The 24,859-nt window shown below is 41.6% G+C and overlaps 1 protein-coding gene across 4 annotated transcripts; it reads left to right on the plus strand.

Moving 5' to 3' along the window:
• The first annotated feature begins 580 nt into the window (after positions 1-580).
• On the plus strand, positions 581-24,789 carry gtf3c2 (general transcription factor IIIC, polypeptide 2, beta). 4 transcript variants are annotated; one of them, XM_028953582.1, is made up of 21 exons: positions 581-712; positions 1,841-2,057; positions 2,138-2,357; positions 3,161-3,434; positions 3,843-3,931; positions 4,376-4,453; positions 4,577-4,675; positions 4,772-4,999; positions 7,522-7,633; positions 7,952-8,069; positions 14,167-14,198; positions 14,444-14,573; positions 14,695-14,836; positions 17,863-18,024; positions 18,460-18,541; positions 18,638-18,766; positions 18,836-18,961; positions 20,671-20,778; positions 22,108-22,329; positions 23,605-23,721; positions 23,974-24,789. In XM_028953582.1, exons 2-20 carry the CDS (start codon positions 1,907-1,909, stop codon positions 23,653-23,655), a joined length of 2,553 nt encoding a protein of 850 aa, XP_028809415.1. In that variant the 5' UTR covers positions 581-712; positions 1,841-1,906; the 3' UTR covers positions 23,656-23,721; positions 23,974-24,789. The 4 variants fall into 4 exon arrangements, with proteins under 4 accessions (XP_028809415.1, XP_028809414.1, XP_028809417.1 ...); XM_028953581.1 differs by having other exon boundaries at positions 591-894; XM_028953583.1 differs by lacking the exon at positions 581-712 and adding an exon at positions 1,114-1,225.
• Positions 24,790-24,859: the final 70 nt, after the last annotated feature.

Below are 24,859 nucleotides of genomic sequence, written 5' to 3' on the forward strand. Positions count from 1 at the left end.
TTATTACTGTTAAGATTGAAAAAAATTAAAGGAGAACCATGATAAAAAGGGATGTAGGTGGAAGGGAGAAACTGGGTTTGGAGGACACTGTGGAGCTGGATTTCATCAGCAAGGGAAATATTTAGAAAGTAAAAACATAATCGGCCAAAAAAATAAAATGTGTGTGTACAAGTACTAAACTGAACATAGAATGGATCTAGATGTAGTTTTTTTTTACAGTGCATGAGAAAAAAAACAATTAAAATGTATAAACGAAGATAAAAGAGACACAATAGATTTGTGTACGTGAATTACATGTTAATACATATATTATTGTATGAGTGTACAGTCCCAGACAAAAGTCTTGTCGCTTGTGTACAAATTGACCTCAAGTGTCAGGGACTGTATAGCTTGACTGGCGATTGGCACGTTTGGCATCAATATGGCAACCCGACCGTTTATATTGTAATTTAATATAATATAATATAAAAATATGCCCACATGCCCCACCTAGCGGCCGCGGGATGAACTGCACACCCCGTTGGCCGCAGCTCCCGCTGGTTCCGTTAGGGGGCAGCAGTGGGGCCGCTCACGGTTCACGCCGAGATAAAAGAACCAACATGGCGGCCGTGTGAGACCACCGGCGCTCATGCGACTAACATGTGTCGTTTACTCACGGCGTTAAATTACACCGCGGCACTCGACGGTCACCGAAGTCGCCGCTAAATTCGGGGTGAGCGCCTGCGTCCAGTTCGGGCCGCCGGGTCGGCGCGTTACGCGGCGCACCTCTCCAGTCGCGCTGGGACTCGAACCAGGGTTGTTTCGGGCGGGAGGCCTTCTGGGCGCCTCGGCTTATGAGATCGAGCCACCGGACCGACGCGGAGGACCGCTGGCAGCTCCAAGTCCTTTTGAACGGTACCGGGTTTATTCATGTCTGCGCACATGGAGGCGACGCTGGTGTCCTCGCCCTGGTTGTTACTGTAACCACCGCGGTCTAAGCGGACACGTGACGTCAGCTGGATTCTGTTGCGTCCGTCGCGCTACTTTTTTTTTCCCGCCCCACGCGTGACTAAATGCGTGTCTGCAAGCACTAAAGAATGTAACTTTATATTTTTTCGCAAATGAATTTTGTTAAATGTCGCTGTTCTGTGGTGGGGACCGAGTCCCAGAATAGACCAGCAGACACAATGCACATGTCAGGACCGCTTACTCCAGTGTAATAAGTACACAGTTTTACTGTTTTATGGTAATATCTCATTTTTTTTTTTTAAGATTTTTTAAACGATGTATTCAGAAAGAAAAAATATTAATGACATTTCATAATAATAATAATAGTAATATTAATAACTACTAATGCACTTAATCTGTGTGTGCAAACTATCTTATTTATGGTGTTTATATGTATTAGCATTGCTATATAAAATAAAACAGATTGGTTAGTTCCGCTTAGTTCCTTCCTATGCAGAGGTCCGCTTACCTGCTATATCACCATTTAACAAAACATTTACCAACGCTGAAAGAGTCGATACGAAAGACTGGGATTGTGTATTCTTTCTGTAAACTTTTGGTCAAAAATGGTGCCATTTTTGCCATTTTTTTCATCCTGTGCTTTGCGACAAGTTTCCATGACTGCATGGCCACGTCTGAATGGCGAAACGTGTTAGATCTACTGTCAGCATCTGTCTGGCAAAAATAAAGCATATGAATGTCGAGTGTGGCCCAATTTAGTGACGCAATTGTACTCAAGTAAAAAAGTAATGCATTATAAAGCTACTCAAGTAAAGGTAACTTGTTACTACCCTCTTCTGGTCAGGGCAGACACTTAATGACTAATGATTGATCTTCTTACTTGCCTTTTCAGGAATGCTGTGAGAGAACCTGCACATCTGGCACCGGAAACTAGGGGCACGGCGTGGGGTTTTGTTTCATGGCATCCAGTGCCCAGAAGTTGGATGGAGAACAGAACAGGGCCATGGTTTTGCCCAAAGGAGATGGCGTGGAACATCAAGCCGAGCAGAGACCAGGATGTCAGGACACTACCGGCAGCGGGTCAAGCGCGGCGAGTGGCAAGTTGCAAGGTAGGGCCCAAGAGAAACATGAATTTTGTATTTATGTAGAAACTGGTCGAAATATTGTCTTCTTTTTTTGTTCCATGTAGGCCAGCTTGAGGACAATGTCCAGATAAACTCTGATCAGCCCTCAAATGCCGTACAAGGTCAGGAAGATGTCAAAGTTCCACAAAAAAAAAGGGGGCGGAAGAGGAAACAATGCATGCCAGCTGCGCTGGACAATAGCTCGCTGCTCAGTGAAGCTGAGACCCACAACCCCACGACCGAGGGGACGCCTGGTGGACGCCCCAAAAGAAGAGCTGCAACAGTGTATGTGTCCTTTATTTCATCGACCCCCCCGAAATGGTATCATCCATTTACAACACTTAAAAGTCCCATGACATGAAAATTTTACTTTGTGAGATGATTTAACACTAATACGAGTTCCCCTAGCCTGTCTATGGTCCTGCAGTGGCTAGAAACAGCGATATGTATACAGAGTGTTTGGTCATTCTGCTTCACCCACTCAGAGAGCGGCAGCTCAGACCCTCTGATCTATAATTTGTCCCCTTATGACGTCGTAAGGGGAAAGGTTACCTCCCCTTTCTCATGATTTTTCCACCCAGCAAATTTCCCACCCCTCTCCCAAAACATTATCTCCACCGACTGTCATGGCTTCGACACGTGCAAAGCATTGCAGTTGCTTGGTGTAAAAATGAGCTCAAATGTATTTATTTATTTTTTATTCTGTTACATAAGACTTATTTTTCTGGAAAAAGAGACTTAAAGGAGAACCTCAGATACAGAGACTTCAGAAACAGAACTTTAAAGTGAAGTGATGTGATACACAGCACATGGTGCACACTGTGAAATTTGTCCTCTGCATTTAACCCATCACCCTTGGTGAGCAGTGGGCAGCCATGACAGGCGCCCGGGGAGCAGTGTGTGGGGACGGTGCTTTGCTCAGTGGCACCATGGCGGTTCGGGATTCGAACCGGCAACCTTCTTATTACAGGGCCGCTTCCTTAACCGCTTGACCACCACTGCCCCTACTAGGGGACACTAAGACCGATATCATGTCAGGGACCTTTAAATGGTGTAAGAAGCAGACCCTTCTCATGGTTCTTTCTCAGTGCGTTGCAGTACCTCCATGATCTGTCAAAGGAGATGACTTCCTTGGAGAACGTGGGGAAGGACGACCAGGACGCGCAGGACGCCTGCTGCCCCAAGGATGAGAAGACACAAAGCCGTGGCAGAGGCAAGAAAAGGAAGATCCGGGAGGACGACAGCGACGCATTAGATGATGCCGACTTCGTCCCTGAACAAAAAGAGGCCGAGGTGGAGAGTGAGGAAGATGACGAGTGTGTGTACTCTGATGAAGAGGAGTTCAATCATAGTTCTCAAAGTGTGAGTTGACCTGACTGTCGGGGTAGATGAGCACATCATGTTTGCTTTTATTTAAATATTTCAGATTAATAGTTTTGCCAGGTTTAGCGGTAAAGCAAATTGAAATAGTTTACTTTCAAATAAATAACATACATCTTTGTCTAGTAGACATTTTTCGGGCTGCATTTTATCAATAATTCCCAGATAATGTACGTAATCAGTATTCTGATTTTTATACTGCAAAATGTATTCTTTGCATAATTTTCACGTAGTGCCTGATTCATTCTATTTACATTTAATGTTTAAATGAAGCACAATTTGACCAAAATATGGTCAAATACAGTGAGCAGGTTGTACTTATAACTTGATATGCAGCACATACATCTGATCTGTTTTTGAAATATTTGGACTTTCCCCCTGGTTCTGCAGGTCTCACGAATACGTGGTTCTGCAATCAATGGGCTCTCGAACAGCGTAATGTCCATCATCTGGAGCTCCGCCACCATTAATAAGAACTTGTAAGCATCAAGGTTTAAAGGAACCAACCAGTTTCATTACTCATGACTTGTGGTGCTGATTTTATCAACTACTTTCTAAAAACGTGCGTCACTCCAACCTTTAAACTGGTATAGACCTTTGGCTTTCATTTTGAATGGTATATGTTACTAGACAGTGTATTTACCCACATCATGCTCTATGTTCTTAGCAGCTCAGCAAGCCCTGGTACAAATTTATTTAGTCTCTTATCAAGGACGTCTGACAGCCTTCAAAGTCACTGATTCTACCGTTCATACACATATGTACTTCCTTCTTGTAAAAATCACTTTCATATAAGGAATCACAGAGGTCTTATATGATTTGTTCTGAGTTTGGCTGGCAACTCTGCACCTGGCCTATGGTGTTCATGCAGGGCGCCAGATTGGTAAAGTTATCAAAGATTTTTGTTTGTTTGTGTTATCCAGCCGTAATGAGAACCTGCTCTCCTGGGCGTTCCCCGAGTGGATGCCTTCAGCGAAGGACTGGCATTTCTTGTCTGCCAGGTAACTTCTGCCAGCGATTCATTGCTGGGCCAAAGGTCACGGATGCTTGTGGATAATATTCATTCTATAATCATTTTCATTTTTTTTATTGATTTGTGGTGATGTGGATAATTGTTTTTTTAGTGAGGCAGAAAATTATATGCCCAAAGAGACTGAGTCTCCTACTTTCACTAACATACGGGAAGGTTGTAAAGAAGAGAGGCCCTTACACAAGCTTCAGAGGTACAAGATAAAATGACTTTTATTATTCCATGTTGTTGATAACGCACACAAAATAACACACACGTTTTTGGGTTTTTTTTCCGCTTCCTTTCCCAGATTCGAGTCGTTTCCATACCATGCGGACCGCTGGGACACGACCTTCTTCGCAGGTGGCCCTGTGTGGTCCATGGAGTGGTGCCCGTGTCCAGATGGCGCACCGGGTTCTCAGTACGCCGCCCTCTACTGCAACCGGGACATGGACGGCCGGCACAAGACGAAGGAGCTGCACACTGAGCCGGGCCTGCTGCAACTGTGGGACCTGGGAGTCCTGAGCGGAACCTGCCGGTTGGTCACCCACGTCACCCGCTGACACGCCTTAGCAATGTTCTGATATACACTACTCACAATAAGTTAGGGATATTGTTAATTACATGAGTGCTTTTTCTATTTGCTCTGAATTTTAATGAAATAAATATGATGAATAAGTTCCCTTTGATATTACTAATAATGTATAAGAAGAAACACCATTTTCATTAGTTTAATATTTATTAGCCCAAAATTATAGACAATAACAGGGATAGCCCCAAATAACAAAAATTGACAGTCAGTAGAGGGTGTTTCCACCATTTGCTGCAATGACAGTCTGACAGTGACATCTCATGCTCCTCACTAGGCCTCATGATGTTGTTCTGAGGCAATGAGTTCCACTCTTCAACAAATGCTACACGCAGTTCTGCCAGGTCACGTGGGGGTGGGGTACGATCACTGAATGTCTGCTTCAACTCTCCCCAGACGTGCTCTATGGGGTTCAGGTCTGCGGGCATTGATGGCCATTAGTGCTGTGCAATTAATCGTAATCGGTAAAAAATCGTGATTTAAGCACATGCGATTTCTAAACCGCTTAAGGCTGCGATTTTATACATTAATTTATTTAGGTTTTTATTCAGAATACGTTCTTGTGCGCATGATTCTAATATGTTAACCGATCAGAGCTGACGCAGCGCACCGGGCAATCACAGCTAAGCTGAGCGGGAGAAAGATGTTAACCAATCAGAGCGCGCGACGAAGCTGATCGGGAGAAAGATGTTAACCAATCAGAGCGCACGACGAGGCTGATCGGGGGAAAGATGTTAACCAATCAGAGCGCACGACGAGGCTGATCGGGGGAAAGATGTTAACCAATCAGAGCGCACAACAAAGCTGATCAGGAGAACCGAATAGAGGATGTGTCACAGAGCAAGGTAATTTTACAAGACTTGTGAAATGATTATTCCAATGAAACGGAGCAATACTACAAATCTGTTCCAACATGTAAAACCGCGTCATAAAAAGCTGCATGATCAATGCATGTCGACAAAGACCATCGAAACAAGCAAAAGCACACAAAGACAGACTGAACAAGTATCCATTGTTCAAGCAAGTGCAAGCGCCGTGCCTTATGAGAACGGATCAAAACGGCACAAAGAAATTACCGATCGCCTATCATATATGCAAAGATATGATGCCTGCGCACATCGTCAGTAAAGACTGCTTCCGAGGACTAATTCAAACACTTGACAAAAGATACCAGCTGCCATCTCGCACTCATTTCTTGCAAAAAAAAACTTTAAGAGAGAAATCTGTTTTTTGGTTTATGTTGTTATGACTGGAATTGAGGTTAGTTCATCTTTATTTTTTTCCATGTTGTCTGTGTTTAACACAAAAATTACAGTTTTGTTTATCAAGCAGTTAGTACTACTGTGTAGTACTGTGTATTAGTATGTTATTAACTAGAGTTGAGGTTAATTAATCTTAATTTATTTTATGTTGTCTGTTTAAAGACAATTTTACTACAGTTTTGTTTATTAAACACAATACTATGTTATTTCATTGTGAAATGTTTTGTTATGCACTTCTTGTGCACTGAATACATTTAGAATGTATGTAGCTTGTTTGAAAAAGCAAAAACATTTTCCAAAATCGCAAATAAAATCGTGATCGCAATATGATTATTTTGTCCATATTGCACAGCCCTAATGGCCATACCATATGAGCCACTCCAGCTACCTGAAGTCGAGCATTATCAACCATGAATAGAAAGTTGGGGGTGTGCTGGTGGAATTGTGGGATGATTATGAGCTCTGTGATGTCTCTTGAGGTAAGAACGTGCAGTGATTTGGCCATTAACAATAACCAAATCTGTTTTTCGCTGACTGGTGATGCCCAGACTGATGCCCACTGCTGACCTCAGCGTATCGCTCACCTCGCCTTCTCCAGCAACACTGACAACCTTCATATCTGTGCAAGGTGACCCGATGGTAGACCACTTCTGCATTGTCCATTGTGGTCTTGTGCCCACTGCAAACATTCATGGTGTCTTGATGTCAGTGGAGTCACCTGCAGTGGTCATCTGGCATTCAAGCCAAAGTGGTGGAGTTGGTTACGAATGGTTTGGTTTGTCTGGAAACCCTAGTACCCCTCGCATCTCGTAAACGGGCCTGTGGCAGTTGCATAACGGTGTCTGAGTGCATAGGTCCTTACGTGCTGGTCATCATTGTAGTCAAAAATGAGGTGTGTCTATCACCCCAATACAATTGCCTCCCTATCCCAAAAATGTCTGAAGTGTAACAAACACCATATGTATGACATCCACTAAGTCTCTCACAATATCCCAAACGTATTGTGAATTAGTGCATTTTAGTTATGTTTTCCCAGAATACCCTAAAGTTGCTTAATTGCTTATATAATTATGACACCCTCTGAAAATTAAAGGCAAATGTAGCGTCATGTTTATTAATGCCGTGAATGACGCCTACTTTATGCTATGAGTATAATTGGAATTGTATGCGACTTTGGACTAAATAATAAATAAATGATGATGTTGTCAGGCCCTCAGCCATGCCCTGTCTGGCCTATGCCATTGCTCAGGACGAGGGCTGCATCTGGAGTATGAAGTGGTGTCCCTCTGGTGCCTGGGAGATGCCTGCTACCAAAAGAAAGGTAGGAGCCCCACTTCATATGCAAGTCCTTCCTCAGAAAATATGTAATAATGAAGGTGTTATAATTCATATCCCCTTATAGACAAAATCAAGGCATACCCGAACCATGCCTGGTATATCTTGAGATTTTTTAGAAATGTGTGCAGCCATTTCTAATAGTGATTGGAAAGCCATGTGTGCTATCTTTGGTTGTAATTTATCTTTTAAACAGTCAAATAATATAAAATATATTAAATATGGAAACTTGTCATTATGAGCCCTTGCGCATCTGGAAATGGAGATATGAGGTTTTCACGCTTCCTCCAATTCTCTTTTTCAGTTTCCACAAATGGCCAGACTGGGGCTCCTGGCCGCAGCCTACTCCAATGGAAAAATATTAATCTATGCTCTGCCCCATCCGAACTCCCTGCTAGCGCACAGGAAGAGCCAGATGAAAGGTAGGGCATGTAGCCCATACATCATATTCATGTTTGTAGGGATTTAATCTTCTCCTCTCATTGAATTTTAAGATGCAGTTTTTATGTCTGTCAATAGGGGGCAGCATTGGATTTTTTGATTACTGTTGTCAAGGATTCCTTGGCTATTTCTCGAAGTGAAGGATCCTTAATGTGTTGCATAAATGCTATTCTGATTAATTCCTTTTAATGACAAAACAACTGCTACACGCTCACCTGACTGTGGCATCACATCTTCTGTGAATGCAACTTCGACCTGGTTCCAAAGAACCAGTGAAAATGAATCCACCAACTACATACTGCAGCATCTCAGAAAAATAGAAAATCATGGAAAAAATTTTAATGTGGCTGACCCTGGCCGATAGCTCATGGAAATCCAACATTTCAAATGTTTTGAATTCACAATACATACAAAAAAAATTCATTTATGCAGTCAGTACTTAGATATTTTCAATTTTAAATTTCTCAAGTAATGCACATATAACATATTTAAACATCCGTAAATGTGAGTACATGAGCACACACGATTAGCATTTTTCTCACGGATACTCCAGGCGTATCTGACCGCAGCAGCGGTCCTGTGAGGGCTTGTGTCTGATGGTCTCTGGGGTGCGGCCATTATCTGCCCTCTGGGGACGGCTCTTCTAAATGGCCCTGTCTTCGCTGCATTATTCTCTCTTTGCGTGCGCTGCACCGTGCGGTGATTAACCGTGTGTCTGGGAGAGAGCGGGCAGTGCTCGGTGTGTGATTACTCTCCTCAGAGGGACAGAACGCTGCTCTTTATTCTCGCTGTGATAATCGTGCCGTCGACTGACTGCTGAGCTCTGAGCCATGGGACGAAGTGAAGTGGAGCGATTGTCATTGTGAAGCACTGCAGCACAGGACACGGTGACACAATGAAATGTGTCCTCTGCTTTTAACCACCACCCTTGGTGAGCAGCGGGCAGCCATGACAGGCACCCGGGGAGCAGTGTGTGGGGACTGTGATTTGCTCAGTGGCATCTTGGAGGATTGGAATGTGAACCGGCAACCTTCTGATTATGGGGCCGCTTCCTTAACCACCGAGTGGTGGCCTAACGACTGGTTTTCCTGGCCAGGGACCATTAAATGACGCTGCTGGGGTCTGGATGGAGTGATAAGTGATGCGCCGGAGCCTCAAACGATAACGGCTGCGTATGGTAGATTAATAGCGATCCCGATCCATCCATCATGTTCATGAGAGCCCCTGTCTGAGAACGCTAATGGCCAAATCCCCAAACGTTGCTTTATGCGTCCATCCTTTCAGGCCTGAAAAATAACTCCTGTTTACTATGGATTTCTTTATTGTTTAATACATGATTTGATATTGTGTTCATAATCACTATCATAAAATTATTCATTTGAATATCATTGTGATATTGGACACGTGTTTTACAGATAATCGTATAATCTTTCTGTCATGTGTTTTTGTTGCCATGGTCACCTTGGAAGGCTCTGCAAGGCTAATTTGTGAGTCCTTTACTAGTGGAATTGAATTTCAATACAAAACCAGCATGAGTATTGAGATAAAGGCACCATTTGAACTCTTCCAGCCTCTAGTTTGCTAACGACCTGTCCGGTATTGTATCTTCTCCATCCATCCATTTTACGGTTTGCGTAATTACGGATCTGCCTTCTGTCCAGATCATGCGCTCCGTGGGATCATCTCCTCAAGACGAACGTTATTTGGTGCTGATGCGCGAAAGTATGTGCTACTTCATTGTCCCCTAAAAAAGGCTGTGCTTCAGAGTGTACAATGCCCAGGACCCATTTTTCTGGATGCCCTACTGCTGATGCGTGTGCAAAATTCCAAGAGTTTGAGCATGGGAAAGGCCTCAAAAATGCCCAAAACCTCAAATAATAATAATAATAATAGTTACGGATCTTCTGTGCAAGGCAGTCAAAGGCTGCCTTGCACCAGTCACGTTGTCCCATGTAGTCACTGTCGCAGTGAGAAGCAGCAGTCCCCTCCTTTCAGGGTGCTGGCATGTTGTCGCCTGGATTAAAGGTTGGCGTGGAGGTGGCGCGGCAGAAGTTTGAGGCTAACACACTCACCGACCCTTGCGCCCTCAGGGAAGGTGACCTCAATCAGGGACCTGAGTGTCCCCGTCACAGCTTCCAACATCACACTTGAATGCCCTGCTGTGTGTGTGTGTGTGTATGGTTATCCAACATACAGTAGCCTATGACTGCCTTGCACCGAAGGTCCAAAGCCATATTGCATCCGTAACTATTATTATTATTATTATTATTATTATTTGAGGTTTTGGGCATTTTTGAGGCCTTTCCCATGCTCAAACTCTTGGAATTTTGCACACGCATCAGCAGTAGGGCATCCAGAAAAATGGGTCCTGGGCATTGCACACTCTGAAGCACAGCCTTTTTTAGGGGACAATGAAGTAGCACATACTTTCGCGCATCAGCACCAAATTTAATTCCTTAGGATGAACATTTCTCCCAATCACATGCATCATCTCACTTCCTGTTGTACAGACTTAATGTTGTTTCATTTACCCATCCATGGAAAATGAAAAAAGGATCCTAGACTGCTTGTCTTCCAAAAAAATTGTCTGTATGAGCGCAAGAAGTTGTATGACTATATGAATTGACACCTTGGTAATGCACCACCAACTGGCAAGAGGAAAAGTACCACTTTGCACTTTCTCGAATACCGCTTATCAGATTAACATGAAATTTGTACAGTATTTTGTGAACACGTTCCTTCCTTCTTTATAAGGAAAATTCCTTTTTATAAGGAATATTTTGTTGACATTTCAAATGAATGGTACAAGCTGTGATTTTGAAACAAACCGTATTTTTTATCCTGTGAGAATACAATTGAACATACGTACCCCAAACATGGTCACTATTGTCAATGCAATCTGAACAAATTTCCAAGCTGAATGTTTTTGGAAGTAGTTTTTAGTTTGTTTTTATTTTTAGCTATTTTAGGGGGATATCTGTGTGTGCAGGTGACTATTACTGTGCATAATTATTAGGCAACTTAACAAAAAACAAATATATACCCATTTCAATTATTTATTTTTACCAGTGAAACCAATATAACATCTCCACATTCACAAATATACATTTCTGACATTCAAAAACAAAACCAAAACAAATCAGCGACCAATATAGCCACCTTTCTTTGCACGAACACTCAAAAGCCTGCCATCCATGGATTCTGTCAGTGTTTTGATCTGTTCACCATCAACATTGCGTGCAGCAGCAACACAGCCTCCCAGACACTGATCAGAGAGGTGTACTGTTTTCCCTCCTTGTAAATCTCACATTTGATGATGGACCACAGGTTCTCAATGGGGTTCAGATGAGGTGAACGAGGAGGCCATGTCATTAGTTTTTCTTCTTTTATACCCTTTCTTGCCAGCCACGCTGTGGAGTACTTGGACGCGTGTGATGGAGCATTGTCCTGCATGAAAATCCTGTTTTTCTTGAAGGATGCAGACTTCTTCCTGTACCACTGCTTGAAGAAGGTGTCTTCCAGAAACTGGCAGTAGGACTGGGAGTTGAGCTTGAGTCCATCCTCAACCCGAAAAGGCCCCACAAGCTCATCTTTGATGATACCAGCCCAAACCAGTACTCCACCTCCACCTTGCTGGCGTCTGAGTCGGACTGGAGCTCTCTGCCCTTTACCAATCCTGCCACGGGCCCATCCATCTGGCCCATCAAGACTCACACTCATTTCATCAGTCCATAAAACCTTAGAAAAATCAGTCTTGAGATATTTCTTGGCCCAGTCTTGACGTTTCAGCTTGTGTGTCTTGTTCAGTGGTGGTCGTCTTTCAGCCTTTCTTACCTTGGCCATGTCTCTGAGTAGCACCTTGTGCTTTTGGGCACTCCAGTGATGTTGCAGCTCTGAAATATGGCCAAACTGGTGGCAAGTGGCATCTTGGCAGCTGCACGCTTGACTTTTCTCAGTTCATGGCCAGTTATTTTGCGCCTTGGTTTTTCCACATGCTTCTTGCGACCCTGTTGACTATTTTGAATGAAACGCTTGATTGTTCGATGATCACGCTTTAGAAGCTTTGCAATTTTAAGAGTGCTGCATCCCTCTGCAAGATATCTCACTATTTTTGACTTTTCTGAGCCTGTCAAGTCCTTCTTTTGACCCATTTTGCCAAAGGAAAGGAAGTTGCCTAATAATTATGCACACCTGATATAGGGTGTTGATGTCATTAGACCACACCCCTTCTCATTACAGAGATGCGCATCACCTAATATACTTAATTGGTAGTAGGCTTTCGAGCCTATACAGCTTGGAGTAAGACAACATGCATGAAGAGGATGATGTGGACAAAATACTCATTTGCCTAAGAATTCTGCACTCCCTGTATAGAGAGAGAGAGACACGTGTTTTAATTTCTTAATTTTTATTATTTGTAAATTTCCCATCTGTGTGGACATAGCCATACAATCTGTTGTTCTGAAACAACAGCTTGAAGATAAAGGGAAATTTTTTTGTGCTTTCTCTCTCTCTCTCACACACACACACACACACACACACCCTCAGACTTAGACACCCACGCCTCTGCGACGTCCCTGCTGTGCTGTGCACAAATAATTATAAATGCCTCTTTTTGTGAGCCCATGAAAGGGAGGAAATAAGGCCGCCGCTGCTCCTGAGCTCGGTGCAGATAATTTACCGGCTACTTTCCAGTAGACAGGGATCTATAATTGAAATGACAAAGAAGATGCATCGCTACACAGTTGTTAGTGTTTGAAGCCATGAATTTTAGCTGCGGGCCCGACAACATTTACACCAATGGCTGTCAATCAACAAGGCCTCACTCAGCCAATGGGAGGGGCCTGTGGTAGGAGGAGCCACTCATGTTGTCATCATCGCTAAGGTCGGGCTGATTGTTAATTGGTATCTACAATTTTGCTGTTATTTATTATTATTATTATTATTATTTTGACTAATTTTAAGAAAGTAGCCATATTATGTTTTTTGTTTGTTTGATGGAACTATCAATATTGATTATTAATATGAGGTATTTTTTAGCTGTTGTTAGCTGTTGAAATTAGCTCTCAACAATTTTGAAAATGCATTCTGCCAAGACCAGTTAAATTGGTAAAAATAAACGCAAATTTGCACATATTTTATACCTTTTTTTTTTTTTTTAATGCCCTCCACATTAAATTTGGAGAGGTTTTTGGAGGACAGGTCTCATTAGATATCAGGCCAAGCGTTAAACCAGGTGGTTTCCTGACTCAACAAAAGGGCCAGTTTTCAGAAGGATTGATGGTGGCACCTTTTGTCCGTGATGAAGTGGTCTGTCTGCCCTGGCCAAAGATCCTTAAGACAGCCGCTCCATCCTCGCCGCCTGCGCCGCTTTTCCTAAATGGTGAAATAGTTTCACCCGAGCAGCACTATATTTTTCGGTGTTTGGCTGCTGTCTGAGTGGAAGCAGCGCGCAGGCTGGGTCATTTGTTTATTTGATGGTAAATGATTATGTTTTAATGTGTAAAATCATAACTGTTACCGGAATACTAATAACTCATTATTATCAAGAAAGGAAAAAAAACTATGTACTGCCACTCTGTACTGTATTGTGTAACTTTATAGGGAGGTATTTTTTTTCATCCCTGTAAACCACCCTTTAAAATTATTTGATGTATATTTTCCATTAAATGTTGATAATCATGTATTTGTATTGTTCCTTTTTTTTTTAACCTAGTGTTTACAATATATTTTTACTTTGATTGGAATTCCAGAATTCCATTTTCTATAAGCCTGATCCTACTGTTGCTCACATTGCTTTCCTGATATGTGCACTTTTTGGGAGTCAACTCGAGCACCATAGCATGGGTACATACCACATTTATTTCAAAGAACTTAATTTTTTTTATTTTAAGCTTCCAAATTGTAGTAATGCATTACTGATCATAGAACTTGTCAAAAAACATTGTATTGCTTAATTAGTCCTAATAGTAATGAATTAGTAATAGTAATTATATGATCCCTAGCAGTGATGATAACGTGTTGAAATATAATGGTGCCGGGAGTTGATGATGAAATGCTGCTTGTGTCTCCCGATAGGAGAAGTCGGCGAGGGGCTGCCGGTCTGCCGGGTAGGTCAATATCACTTTCATCCTGACCAATTACAGTCCGGACTCTCCCGCCTCCGATTCTATAATGTGCCCCGATGGGAGGCATTGTGTAATTTCGCAGCTCCCCTTGAGGTCTAGTGGTGCTTTGCTGTCACATGAGTGAAAATGACCTTGTACTGTTGCACTCTGAGGCCGTGCAGTGGGCGACGAACGAAAGAGGAATGAATCCTGAAATGTTTCTGGTCTCGTGTTCGATGTATCTGCAGGTCCAGCCTGTGCTGAATCTGAAACTCGGCTGCGGCCATGCCGATCACACTGGCCAGAGCGGCCAGTGCTTCTCTTTTGACTGGCTTCCCATGAAACCTCACAACCTTCTGGCTGCTGGATTTTATGATGGTAGTTGTACTTTTTCCTGTAGTTTTTTTTTTAATTTTTTTATTTATTTATCTATAACCATATATTTTCCAACTATTATCCAAATACTCTTTTAGTATTTAGTATTTGTCTGTCTTTGAAGGTACGGTGGCCTTATGGGACCTGTCCACTAAGTCTTCACTGCTGCGGGTGCGCACTGCAAATAAGATCTGCTTATACCCGTACCACTGCTTCCTCGCACACGACGACGTCATACGGACGGTCAACTGGTGCAGAGCGTCCAGGTAAGAGAGAGAACCGAAGTGAACCTTCGTGCTCTTCTGGTTCAGAGGGGAGTGTCTAACCCACTAGGCTCACAGCTCCGGGGACCCAGCTCCGGATTCAGTGGTTTTGTTAGGGTGGAATGTTCTGCTTCATTGTTTTAAATTATTGTAAACTACATTGCAGTATGTATCGTGTTTCAAAAACAAATAGATACAGCTTCAAATTATTTAACATTTGCCTCTCTGCTAAATAATGTATAGTATTGTTTGTCTGTTTTAAAGTGAGGTACCCTTCGTAGGTTGCAGTGTAATAAATTAGATATCAACCCATAGGTTCCACGTATTTACATTTCCAGCATTTATCAGACGCCCTTATCCAGAGCGACTTACAATCAGTAGTTACACAGGGACAGTCCCCCCCTGGAGCAACTTAGGGTTAAGTGTCTTGCTCAGGGACACAATGGCGGTAAGTGGGATTTGAACCTGGGTCTCCTGGTTCATAGGCGAGTGTGTTACCCACTAGGGTAACTGCCACCCCATGTATCTCAGCTGTAATGGAGCCCAGGTCTGCTTGTAACATTAGCATTACTATTAATATTAGACTATGGAGCGTTTAGTTCCAACTGAGAATATATACAGAATTAATGCCATTTCGGTCCTGTATGTTATTTTACATAAAAGCATCTAGAATGACAATAATCAACATGATTCCATCACATGTTAGATCAGTCGAGGACATAACATTATGAGGACATTTCATAAATGCCATCCTTTCTCAACAGTCAGTAGGAGTGCAGGGTATCCCCCTTCACGTCACACACACTCGCACACACACTGTATTCAGACAGACATTAGACACATTGCCGCTGGGTGGTCCGAATGTTAAAATGAGCTGCAGATATCAGAGAACATGGCGATGGTGTAACCGATGGAGCGGAAGTTTTCTGTAAATGTGTCAGCAGGAGGCTCAGATGTCTCCTCCCACCCCCAACCATGTTACAAAATGCCAGGAGAGATGGGGTTAAATGCCCATGACCCAGCCTGGATCTAAATCATACCAGGTCTTTTTAACACTGTACAACCATGAGTTGTTGCTCGATATAATACATTGGCTTTGCACTGTGAATAGGCTGGGAGTCTAATTTTATTTATAAACTCTTTAAGTACAAATGTAATAAATACCTAAAAATGTTAGGTTATATAAAGATTATATATGTGTTTGTTTTTAAAAATGAGAATGCTTGTGAGAAGTGGGTCTTCAGCAAAAATGTGCCATAAATACACATGAATATGATGTGACAGCTTTTTTTTTTTTTTATTTAAACACTTAATAACATCAAGTAACAAACATTGAAATGTGATATTATTTGGGTGAGCGGCATCTAGGCATTTTGCTGCTTTATAAAATGTCAGTGGTTTATATTTCTGTTCCCTAAATGTGTTACCATATATTTATCTATGTTAGATTTGATCTGAAACCGATCGTTTCAGACATTAATTATGTTGAGATCATATTGAAACATCTCTGACACCACCCTTGATGTCATCAGCAGCATTAGTCTGTTATCTGCATATGCAAATTAGGAATGACTGTGGTCTGAAAATTGAACCCTGAGGTACCCCATTATGAATATACTGTAATAAACAAATATACTGTATATATTTGTTTTGTTTCTATGTTTTGAAGATTTCAATTCTAGTTTGTTTATCTAACTGAGGAGGGGGCATTAATACATTTTTTGGAGAGAGATTAACTGAAAGGATTTTTCTGTAAATATGATCTGCCTTAGCTGCTCACCTGCTGGTCACGTTGCTTAGCAACAACATTTACATTTATGCCATTTATCAGATGCCATTATCCAGAGCACCTTACAATTAGTATTTCCAGGGACCGTAACCCTGGAAGACACTCAGGGTTAAGTGTCTTGCTCAGGGACACAATGGTAGTTTGTTTGAACCTGTGACTTTGTGGTCTTCTGGTTCATAGGTGGTTGTGTTACCCACTAGGCTGCTACCTTTTCAACATAACAGCTAACTGCATCTAGAGAACACAAAACCTAGTGTTTCAAAAGATCCTTAATATTGCTAAATGTTAAGAGAATTGTACACTGCTCAAAAAATAAAGGGAAAACAAAAATAAGATCCTAGATCTGAATGAATAAAATATTATTTTTAAACACTTTCTTCTTTACATAGTTGAATATGCTCACAATACCTCACAATACCAAATTATCAATGGAAATCAAATTTATCTTCCCATGGAGGATTTGGAGTCATGTTCGAGATTAAAGTTGAAAAACACACTACAGGCTGATTCAACTTTGATGTAATGTTCTTAAATCAAGTCAAAATGAGGCTCAGTAGTGTGTATGACCTCCCTACAACACCTGGGCATGCTCCTTTTTTGTGTGTGGGCCGGTGTTTGCTCAGTGGAGCTGCACTACCTGAGCCACTTGTGGGTTGTAGACTCCCACTAGAGTGAAAGCACCACCAGCACTCAAAAGTGACCAAAACATCCGCCAGGAAGCACAGGAACTGAGAAGTGGTCTGAAGAACCACTACTTTATTGGGGATGTCTTTCTATTTACCTATAATTTCCACCTCTTGTCTATTCCATTTGCACAACAGCATGTGAAATTGATTGTCAATCAGTGTTGCTTCCTAAGTGGACCGTTTGATTTAACAGAAGTGTGATGGAGAACCTCCCAGATTTTCTTTTTTTTAGCCACCACAAGCTACTATCCTTCCCACACTGGCAGTCACACCCTCCTAACAAAACTCATATTTATGGATGGCAGTGACAGGCCCCGGTGCGCACCGGTTAATGAACTAATCATTTAGAGCTGTAGTGACCGTCTAAAGAAAGCACAGGCCTCTAACGGCGTGAATCTGCAGGGCAACAGAGCGGCGAAAACTAATTAAGAGTTACTGCTGCGGGTAGCGGGGGAGGGAGGGCTCCGTGTCCCTGGAAGCTCTCTGTGTTCGTGAGATGCCTTGTTATTGCAAATCCGTTCGTGAAAGTGTTTCTGCTGTTGCCCTCGCCACAGTGACTTGATAGCGACGGCTGGCGACGACCGCATGATCAAGATGTGGGACCTGAGGAAGACCCACGACCCCGTTTCCACCTTTCGGCGTTACCTGACTACAGAGGCCGCCTGGCCCGTCCGGTGGTCGGGCATCCTTCTGGCTCAGGAGTGCTGTTACGCCACGTGAGTCTGTGTGCTCCTCCCTATTCCGTCGTTCTCACTTTTAATCCGCTGTGGGGTTGGGCTAATACATAGATAATACATTCACTGGTTTCAGGTGGACAAAGGCACAGTGCCCTTCCAAAGGTAATGATCTCAGTGTCAGGTTTTAAAATCTTAGGACGTTCTGTTCAGGACGAATGGCCATATATGACACTGCAATGTAAAATAGTCTTCAATCTAACATCTTTGCAGTGGGGACTTCAACATTTGACAGAGTCGACAGGGTTTATTCAAACCTGTGGTCGTTTTTTCGGCCCATTAAAATTACTTTTGGAATTAAATTTTTTACTTGGTTGTTATTATTAACCTCAGTATTAGTACCCATGTGAATTAACCCATAGGTTTAGATCGTCTTTTAAACAGATGTGCTTCTCCATCTGTGGTTTACACCCATAGGCAAAATGGGATCCACTTCATTGAATCTGGGTTTGTAGGATACCGGCCTCATTTCGTGGCCCCACGGAAATCGACCATATGGGTATGTATCCTTCTCTTCGACAAATTACCATTTGATTGTACTGGGAAGTGCAGTAAGGCATATGAGTTGTTCTTATGATGCTACTTCTGTTTGCAGAGTATCTCTTTCTCAGACTGGCTGAACACGTGCGTTACCGGAGACAACATTGGAGAATTAATAATGTGTCTGCTGATAGACCTGTCCGTGAACCCGAACGGCATAAAGCGCACTGCTGATCGTAGATTTGTACGTACATCTTTTTGGGATCCTTGACCGGCCGAAGGCTGTAACTCACACTTGCTCATTCATCTTCAGCCGGTGTACAGAGCGGAGATGGTTTGTTTCAATTCCGTTCCGATGGGCAACGCTGCTGGGCCGGAACCGACACACCATCGAGACGTGGTGAAGAAGTACTACCTCTGCTTCCATGACACAGACATGGTGAGGGGTGCATCTGTTTCTTCCTTATCTCTCCCTCTCAGCCTCTAAGGGACGGGGCTGACCTGCTAGCCTTCCCTATGGACACATCGCAGCCTGTCTCCAGGTCATTCAGGCAGGCAGTTACAGGGTTTGAGTAGGAGCTGGAGTAATAATGGATTCTTATCACTTTAAATTAGATGATCCATATAGGGCCAGTGTGGTTGCGGGGTTTAACGGTGACCTCTCGAACAGTCTGGAAAAGGCTCCTGCATTTGCCCTGTACACCATTGTAATTACATTTACATTTACATTTACATTTACAGCATTTATCAGACGCCCTTATCCAGAGCGACTTACAATCAGTAGTTACAGGGACAGTCCCCCTGGAGCAATTTAGGGTTAAGTGTCTTGCTCAGGGACACAATGGTAGTAAGTGGGATTCGAACCCTGGTCTTCTGGTTCATAGGCGAGTGTCTAACCCACTAGGCCACTACCACCCTACAATAATTAGCTGAGTACGCTCAGGCACAAAGGTTATAGAAAACACCAGATCTAGATTACGTATAATTATATGAAAATCTATTTAAAATGCATATTGTTTACAGTCAGATTGTGTTTGTTTTGGTTTTTTTATGTTACCAACAAACTAGCAGTCAACTGTTTTTTTTTTTTTTAATTGGCTGATGTGGCTAATAGAATAATATAATTAGTTTGCCTGAGTCAATAGAATAATAACAAATGCTTAATTGCTTAATTACAAATGCTTTATTAATTAATCAATTAGTCTTCTGTAACCCGTTCTGTAAGCATGATTGATCTTGTGTCTTATTAGTATTAGTGCAAAAGAAAATACCTAGGCACCTAATAGTGCAACAAAAAATACAAATAAAATACAGTTGATTTAAACTAAATTAAATTAATTAAAATAAGAATGGTAATGGAAAAAATAAGGTAATCTACTCTGCCAACAAGAAGCAACATTCTCCTTCCTCACAGTGTCGCAATCAGATGATTCGGTTTAATTAAATCGCTATAATCTATTTATCACTTCTCCATCTTCTCCATCTCGGTTTGATGCTTTGTTTCTCTGTTCACAGAAAGACTGAAAACTTTAATCCATGATACCCCTTGTGTTCTTTCTTTCTAAGACTGCACTCCCATTCATTAGCTGTATGAATGGGCTGCACCAAGACCTGGTTGATCACCCCTGAGTGAACTGTAGAGGCTCAACAGGTCTTTTCGGTCACCTGGGCTGTGGGCGGTTGCCGTAGATACGCTGCATCACTCTGAAGCGGGTTAAGGCTATTTGCTGATCAAGTGCAGTACTCCTCGTTAATTCAGCGGACTCAGTTTTATACACCCACCCAGGCCTCACCATCTGTTCTTCACTCTTCCGCTCCGCCTCGCCCCCTCCCTTCGCTTATGGATCGCAGAGCATGTCCATTACGCACAATTCCGCTCGGCTACTTGACTGCTGTTTCTGCTAATTAAATCCTGATCTACAAAGTTATGAGTAGTCAGTAGCTGCTTCTTTCCAGTACCACAAACACACACACACAGACTCATTCATATTGAGCTGTAGGTCAGGGGTATCCAGGTGGTCAATACATGAGTTTGCAAAAATAAAAATGCAAGCCCAGGTTTTGGTTATTCGGGCTTTTTCATTACAGATACATCCGCAGTAAAACCATGAAAGCAATATACAAATGTTCTGTTTTTGTCTTCTACAGAGGAATTTTAAATCTGCTAGAGACAAACCCTCGTTTAAGCACATGCGAGACACTGAAATTAAGGGAGAGGTCAACTTTGGCCAGATGCCTCTGAATGCACTTTACAAGGTGAGTTGCTGCCTTTTTTTAGGCTGTAATAACCTGAATCTACAAAAGATTTTTTTTTTTTTTTTTAACGATTCAAGCCTCATTGCCCCAGCATGTTCCACTCATGCACTTACAAAATACATGCTGCAAATAACTGTTCATTAGGAAACGGGTGCATCACAATTCTCACAAAATACATGAACATTCATATGGCAATACGAGTCCAACTGTCATTCCATGTCTTTTGTTTTTTTTTTTTTTTCTTTCTTTTTTTTTTTGTATGTTAAACATATAACAAAATCATGAACTGTGTTTGGTGCAGGTATGTGGCATTTATGACCACTGCCTTTTCCATTTACTTGTTTAATTATAAGTGTTTTGTGTCTGTGAACTGAATTGATGCGAGTGCCTTCACACCCCATGAAACATGATTTCTTAGGGGCCTGTGCCCTCCGGTGCAAAGAATCTCATTTTCCTGTGATAATGCACATGAGCGGCTCACCCTAGTCACCCCCCAATAACACACACACACACACACACACACACACACACTCTCTCTTTTCACATACACACATTTTCTTTTCGTAATGCACTGATGGAGACCGAGATGGAGGCTGCAGAGAAGGGAATGGCCGATTAACTTTGGAAAATGTCACAGTGGCTTTAGGCAACGACAGAAAGGGAACTTGGTTGGTTGGTGTCTGCGCACTGTAAATTTTAGTCTCCATCTCTATGTAGGAATTGCCTTTGGCTAGGATGAATTTCATATTTCAATCAAAAGCCAGGCCCACACAGGAAGTAAACAAAATGCAACAAATGCTACATTAATCACTATAATTATCTTAAGGGAATAAACATTATTAATGGCATTAATGTTTCTGTCCGCCGCATCCGCAAGTCATGTAAATTACAGCTGATGATGGAGCCAATTTTACTCCAGTTCGGGCTTGCACAGACTTGGAGGAAGAAACATTCTCGTTTATGTTAAGCTTTTCAGGGTTGTCATGAGTTAAGTTTAACCATATTTAGGTAATTTTGTTAAAAAAAAAAAAAAAAAGAAGACGTTTCAGAGAATGTATGGTCATTAAAACTTGCCTTCGAGTAATTGAAGTGTCATGGAAATTATTTTCTATAAAAGAAAAGAACCCTGTAAATGGATCTGATTGGCTGGCACTTGCTCAGCCCTTGAAAAGTTCAACATTCCTTTTAACTCTCTGCCACAAGCACCACAATTAACTCAAAGTGATGGACCCTCAATTCAGTTCCAATTCCATAAAAAAAGGTGTTTTTTTACTGCCTTTCTGTAACGGTGTTCAGTAATCTAAGACCCACCTCTCTTCCTCTCCACAGGTCCGTTTAAACCCCAACCTGGGCGCGAGTACCTGGGTACTGTCTGCTGGGCAGTCGGGCCTGGTGCGTGCCCACTGCCTGCGCCCCCTCAATAGCCCCGTCCTCAACAAGGTGGAGCAGGAGAGCGCTGCCCAGTTCGCTGCAATGTTCCAGAGCCAGGAGGGCGTGACCGGGGACAACTCGGCCACCAGCGTCCAACACAGCACCACAGGCACAGTGAAGGTGTTTTAGCACCCCAAAAAAAATAACGGGACCTCACTTGCTCCTTACCATTTCGTTTGTTAGCATGCATGCTAACTTATTTTAAGAAAACCTGGAGAAGATATTTGCAACATTTGCAAATTTGATACTCTTTAATAATCTTTTTCTTTCTTTCTTTTTTTTTAAACTTTTGGCAAGTTTTGAAAATATATTAAATACATCAGAGTGTGCTTGATTAATTGAAGGTGACCTTCCACACCATAAGACGGGCAAGAGAATAACCCCTCTTGTTATGCCTATGACTTTTCTTGGCTGACCGTCGCAGTTTTGAGTCAGCTTCTCTGAACATTTGACTTTTACATTTATTTATTAGTGAACTGTCATCTGCCTTTTATTAAAAAAAATACTTTTCAAGTCTGTCTGGTTTTCCTAATTCACCTGTTTCTTCTCAAGATGCATTTTTGCCTGCAGTGGTTGCATTAGTACTGGTCTATCACTTCACCTTTTTTTTTTTTTTTCTTTTTTTTATTCTCATTATATCCACAAAACAATGAAGACAGTTCCCTGTACAGTTATGATGCAGTAAAGCAACATGTCTTCAATTAAGCTTCAATATAACTTTTTTTTTTTTTAACTATTTCTGGCTTTCCTAGCCAAAAGTAATTTGTCTCCAAAATGCACATTTTCTGTTCAGTTATCAAAGACCAATAGACTGAAACTCATTTAAAGGTCTGTTCATTCGTGTTTCTAAGAACAGAACTTTCAATGCGTTTTTTGTTCCATTATAGCCATCAGAAATAAACAGTTATTATAATTAGACTCAACTGGCTGGCATTCATGCATAAAAAAATTACTTCCGTACTGCCCTGGATGCACTTTCAAAAATTACTATTATTATTCAATTTATTTTGTTTTGTAGGGCAGTGGTTGGCCTTGCGGGTAAGGAAACGGACACATAATCAGAAGGTTGCCGATTCGAATACTGAACCACCAAGGTGCCACTGAGCAAAGTACCGTCCCACTGCTCACCAAGGGTTAAGGGTTTTTGATTGATTAAATCAGAGGAAATATTTTGTGTGCTGTGTTTCACAATGACATCCACTACACTTTCACATTTAAGGAAAATTTTGGTAATATGTAGGTTGAGGCTTTTCAGCAGAGGCTACTTTTGTAAAAGAAAAAGTCTGTTCCATCTGCATAGTTTTATTGTATTTAAAAAAAAAAAAAAAAACTAAATTCAAATTTACATAACACTTAATAATATTACAGTATATCCTTACATTTTCCCTATTACAGCACAGGTTTCACCAAGGACATGTAGACACAGGACGCTGTAGACACATGTGACGAAGCTTTACACACTTTCACCAAGCAATGCTGCACAGAAGCCACTCCAGCGCTCGAGTGTTTACGGTATTTTCACATTACAAACCATGACAACATCACGGAAAAAAACAGACACGTTAGAGCGATGTGTAACGTCCAATCAGTCTAATGAAGTCACATGTTGGACCTGGTAATATGTTGCTAGGCAACCATGTTGGTTTATAAACTACACTAATTTGCATATCAGACCAACTGATTTCATTACAGTTGTTCTTATCATATTTATCAACGCACATTTATTAACGACAACTTTGTTTTTCATTCTTTGGTTCCCTTCAGCCTTCAAAGGCTTGATATTTAGGTGAGTGAAATATATTTTACATTTCCCTCAATTATAGACAACAAACTACACCTCTTAATCTGTATTTTCCTGAACACAATATCATAATAATGGTGGAGGCCATTTATTTCAGGAAAGCATCATAACTGATGTCCATGCTCATTACAAATAATAATGCATCATTATAACATTTTTATACAGACTTTTACAGTCATACATTTGAAATTTAAGTAAAGCATGAATTTGGCAGTAATATAAGAATTTATTAGTTTTCTACTAATTTATTACTAACTAAATTAGTGAACATATAGAATCAAATAGTCCTGTATTGATTTGACTTAATATGCTGGACTACAAATTTCAGCAAAAGCTCTGATCCACAGACTATCAAAAATATACATAATACTGTATTGGTCTGTATTCATCTGTTACATTTGTTCTTTTTTCCACACGATTTTACAAATGAAAATAAGTTTTTACAGGTAAAATATATTTGCTTTTATCAAAAGTGACAAAATATAGATTTCAATGAAAACATTTTGACATTGATTGCGGCTCAGTTGAATCAAGCTACTTGGCCCAAAAGAGGCTAAATGGCTCGAGTGAATTAAGCCCAGACAGCGGTCATGTCTGCATATCACCAGGAAGCATTCATGCACTTTAAAGCTTGTCATCCATTCTTAAATTAGCCATGATTTTACTGTGCAACATCAACATTTTAATACAGGCATCAAAAGCACAACAACAATAGCGAGTATTGTTTCCGTCAGTCGATCAGGTTCTCTCATGGGGGTGGCTTTTAATTACTTTTTATTCTTTTTGATTATAATGCATGATCATTTTAGAACTATGGTAAAAATGCATGTTTCTTTCGGAATGTACAGT

The sequence above is a fragment of the Denticeps clupeoides genome, chromosome 14 (genome assembly GCF_900700375.1).
Source record: "Denticeps clupeoides chromosome 14, fDenClu1.1, whole genome shotgun sequence".
In the NCBI taxonomy this organism is placed as follows: domain Eukaryota; kingdom Metazoa; phylum Chordata; class Actinopteri; order Clupeiformes; family Denticipitidae; genus Denticeps; species Denticeps clupeoides.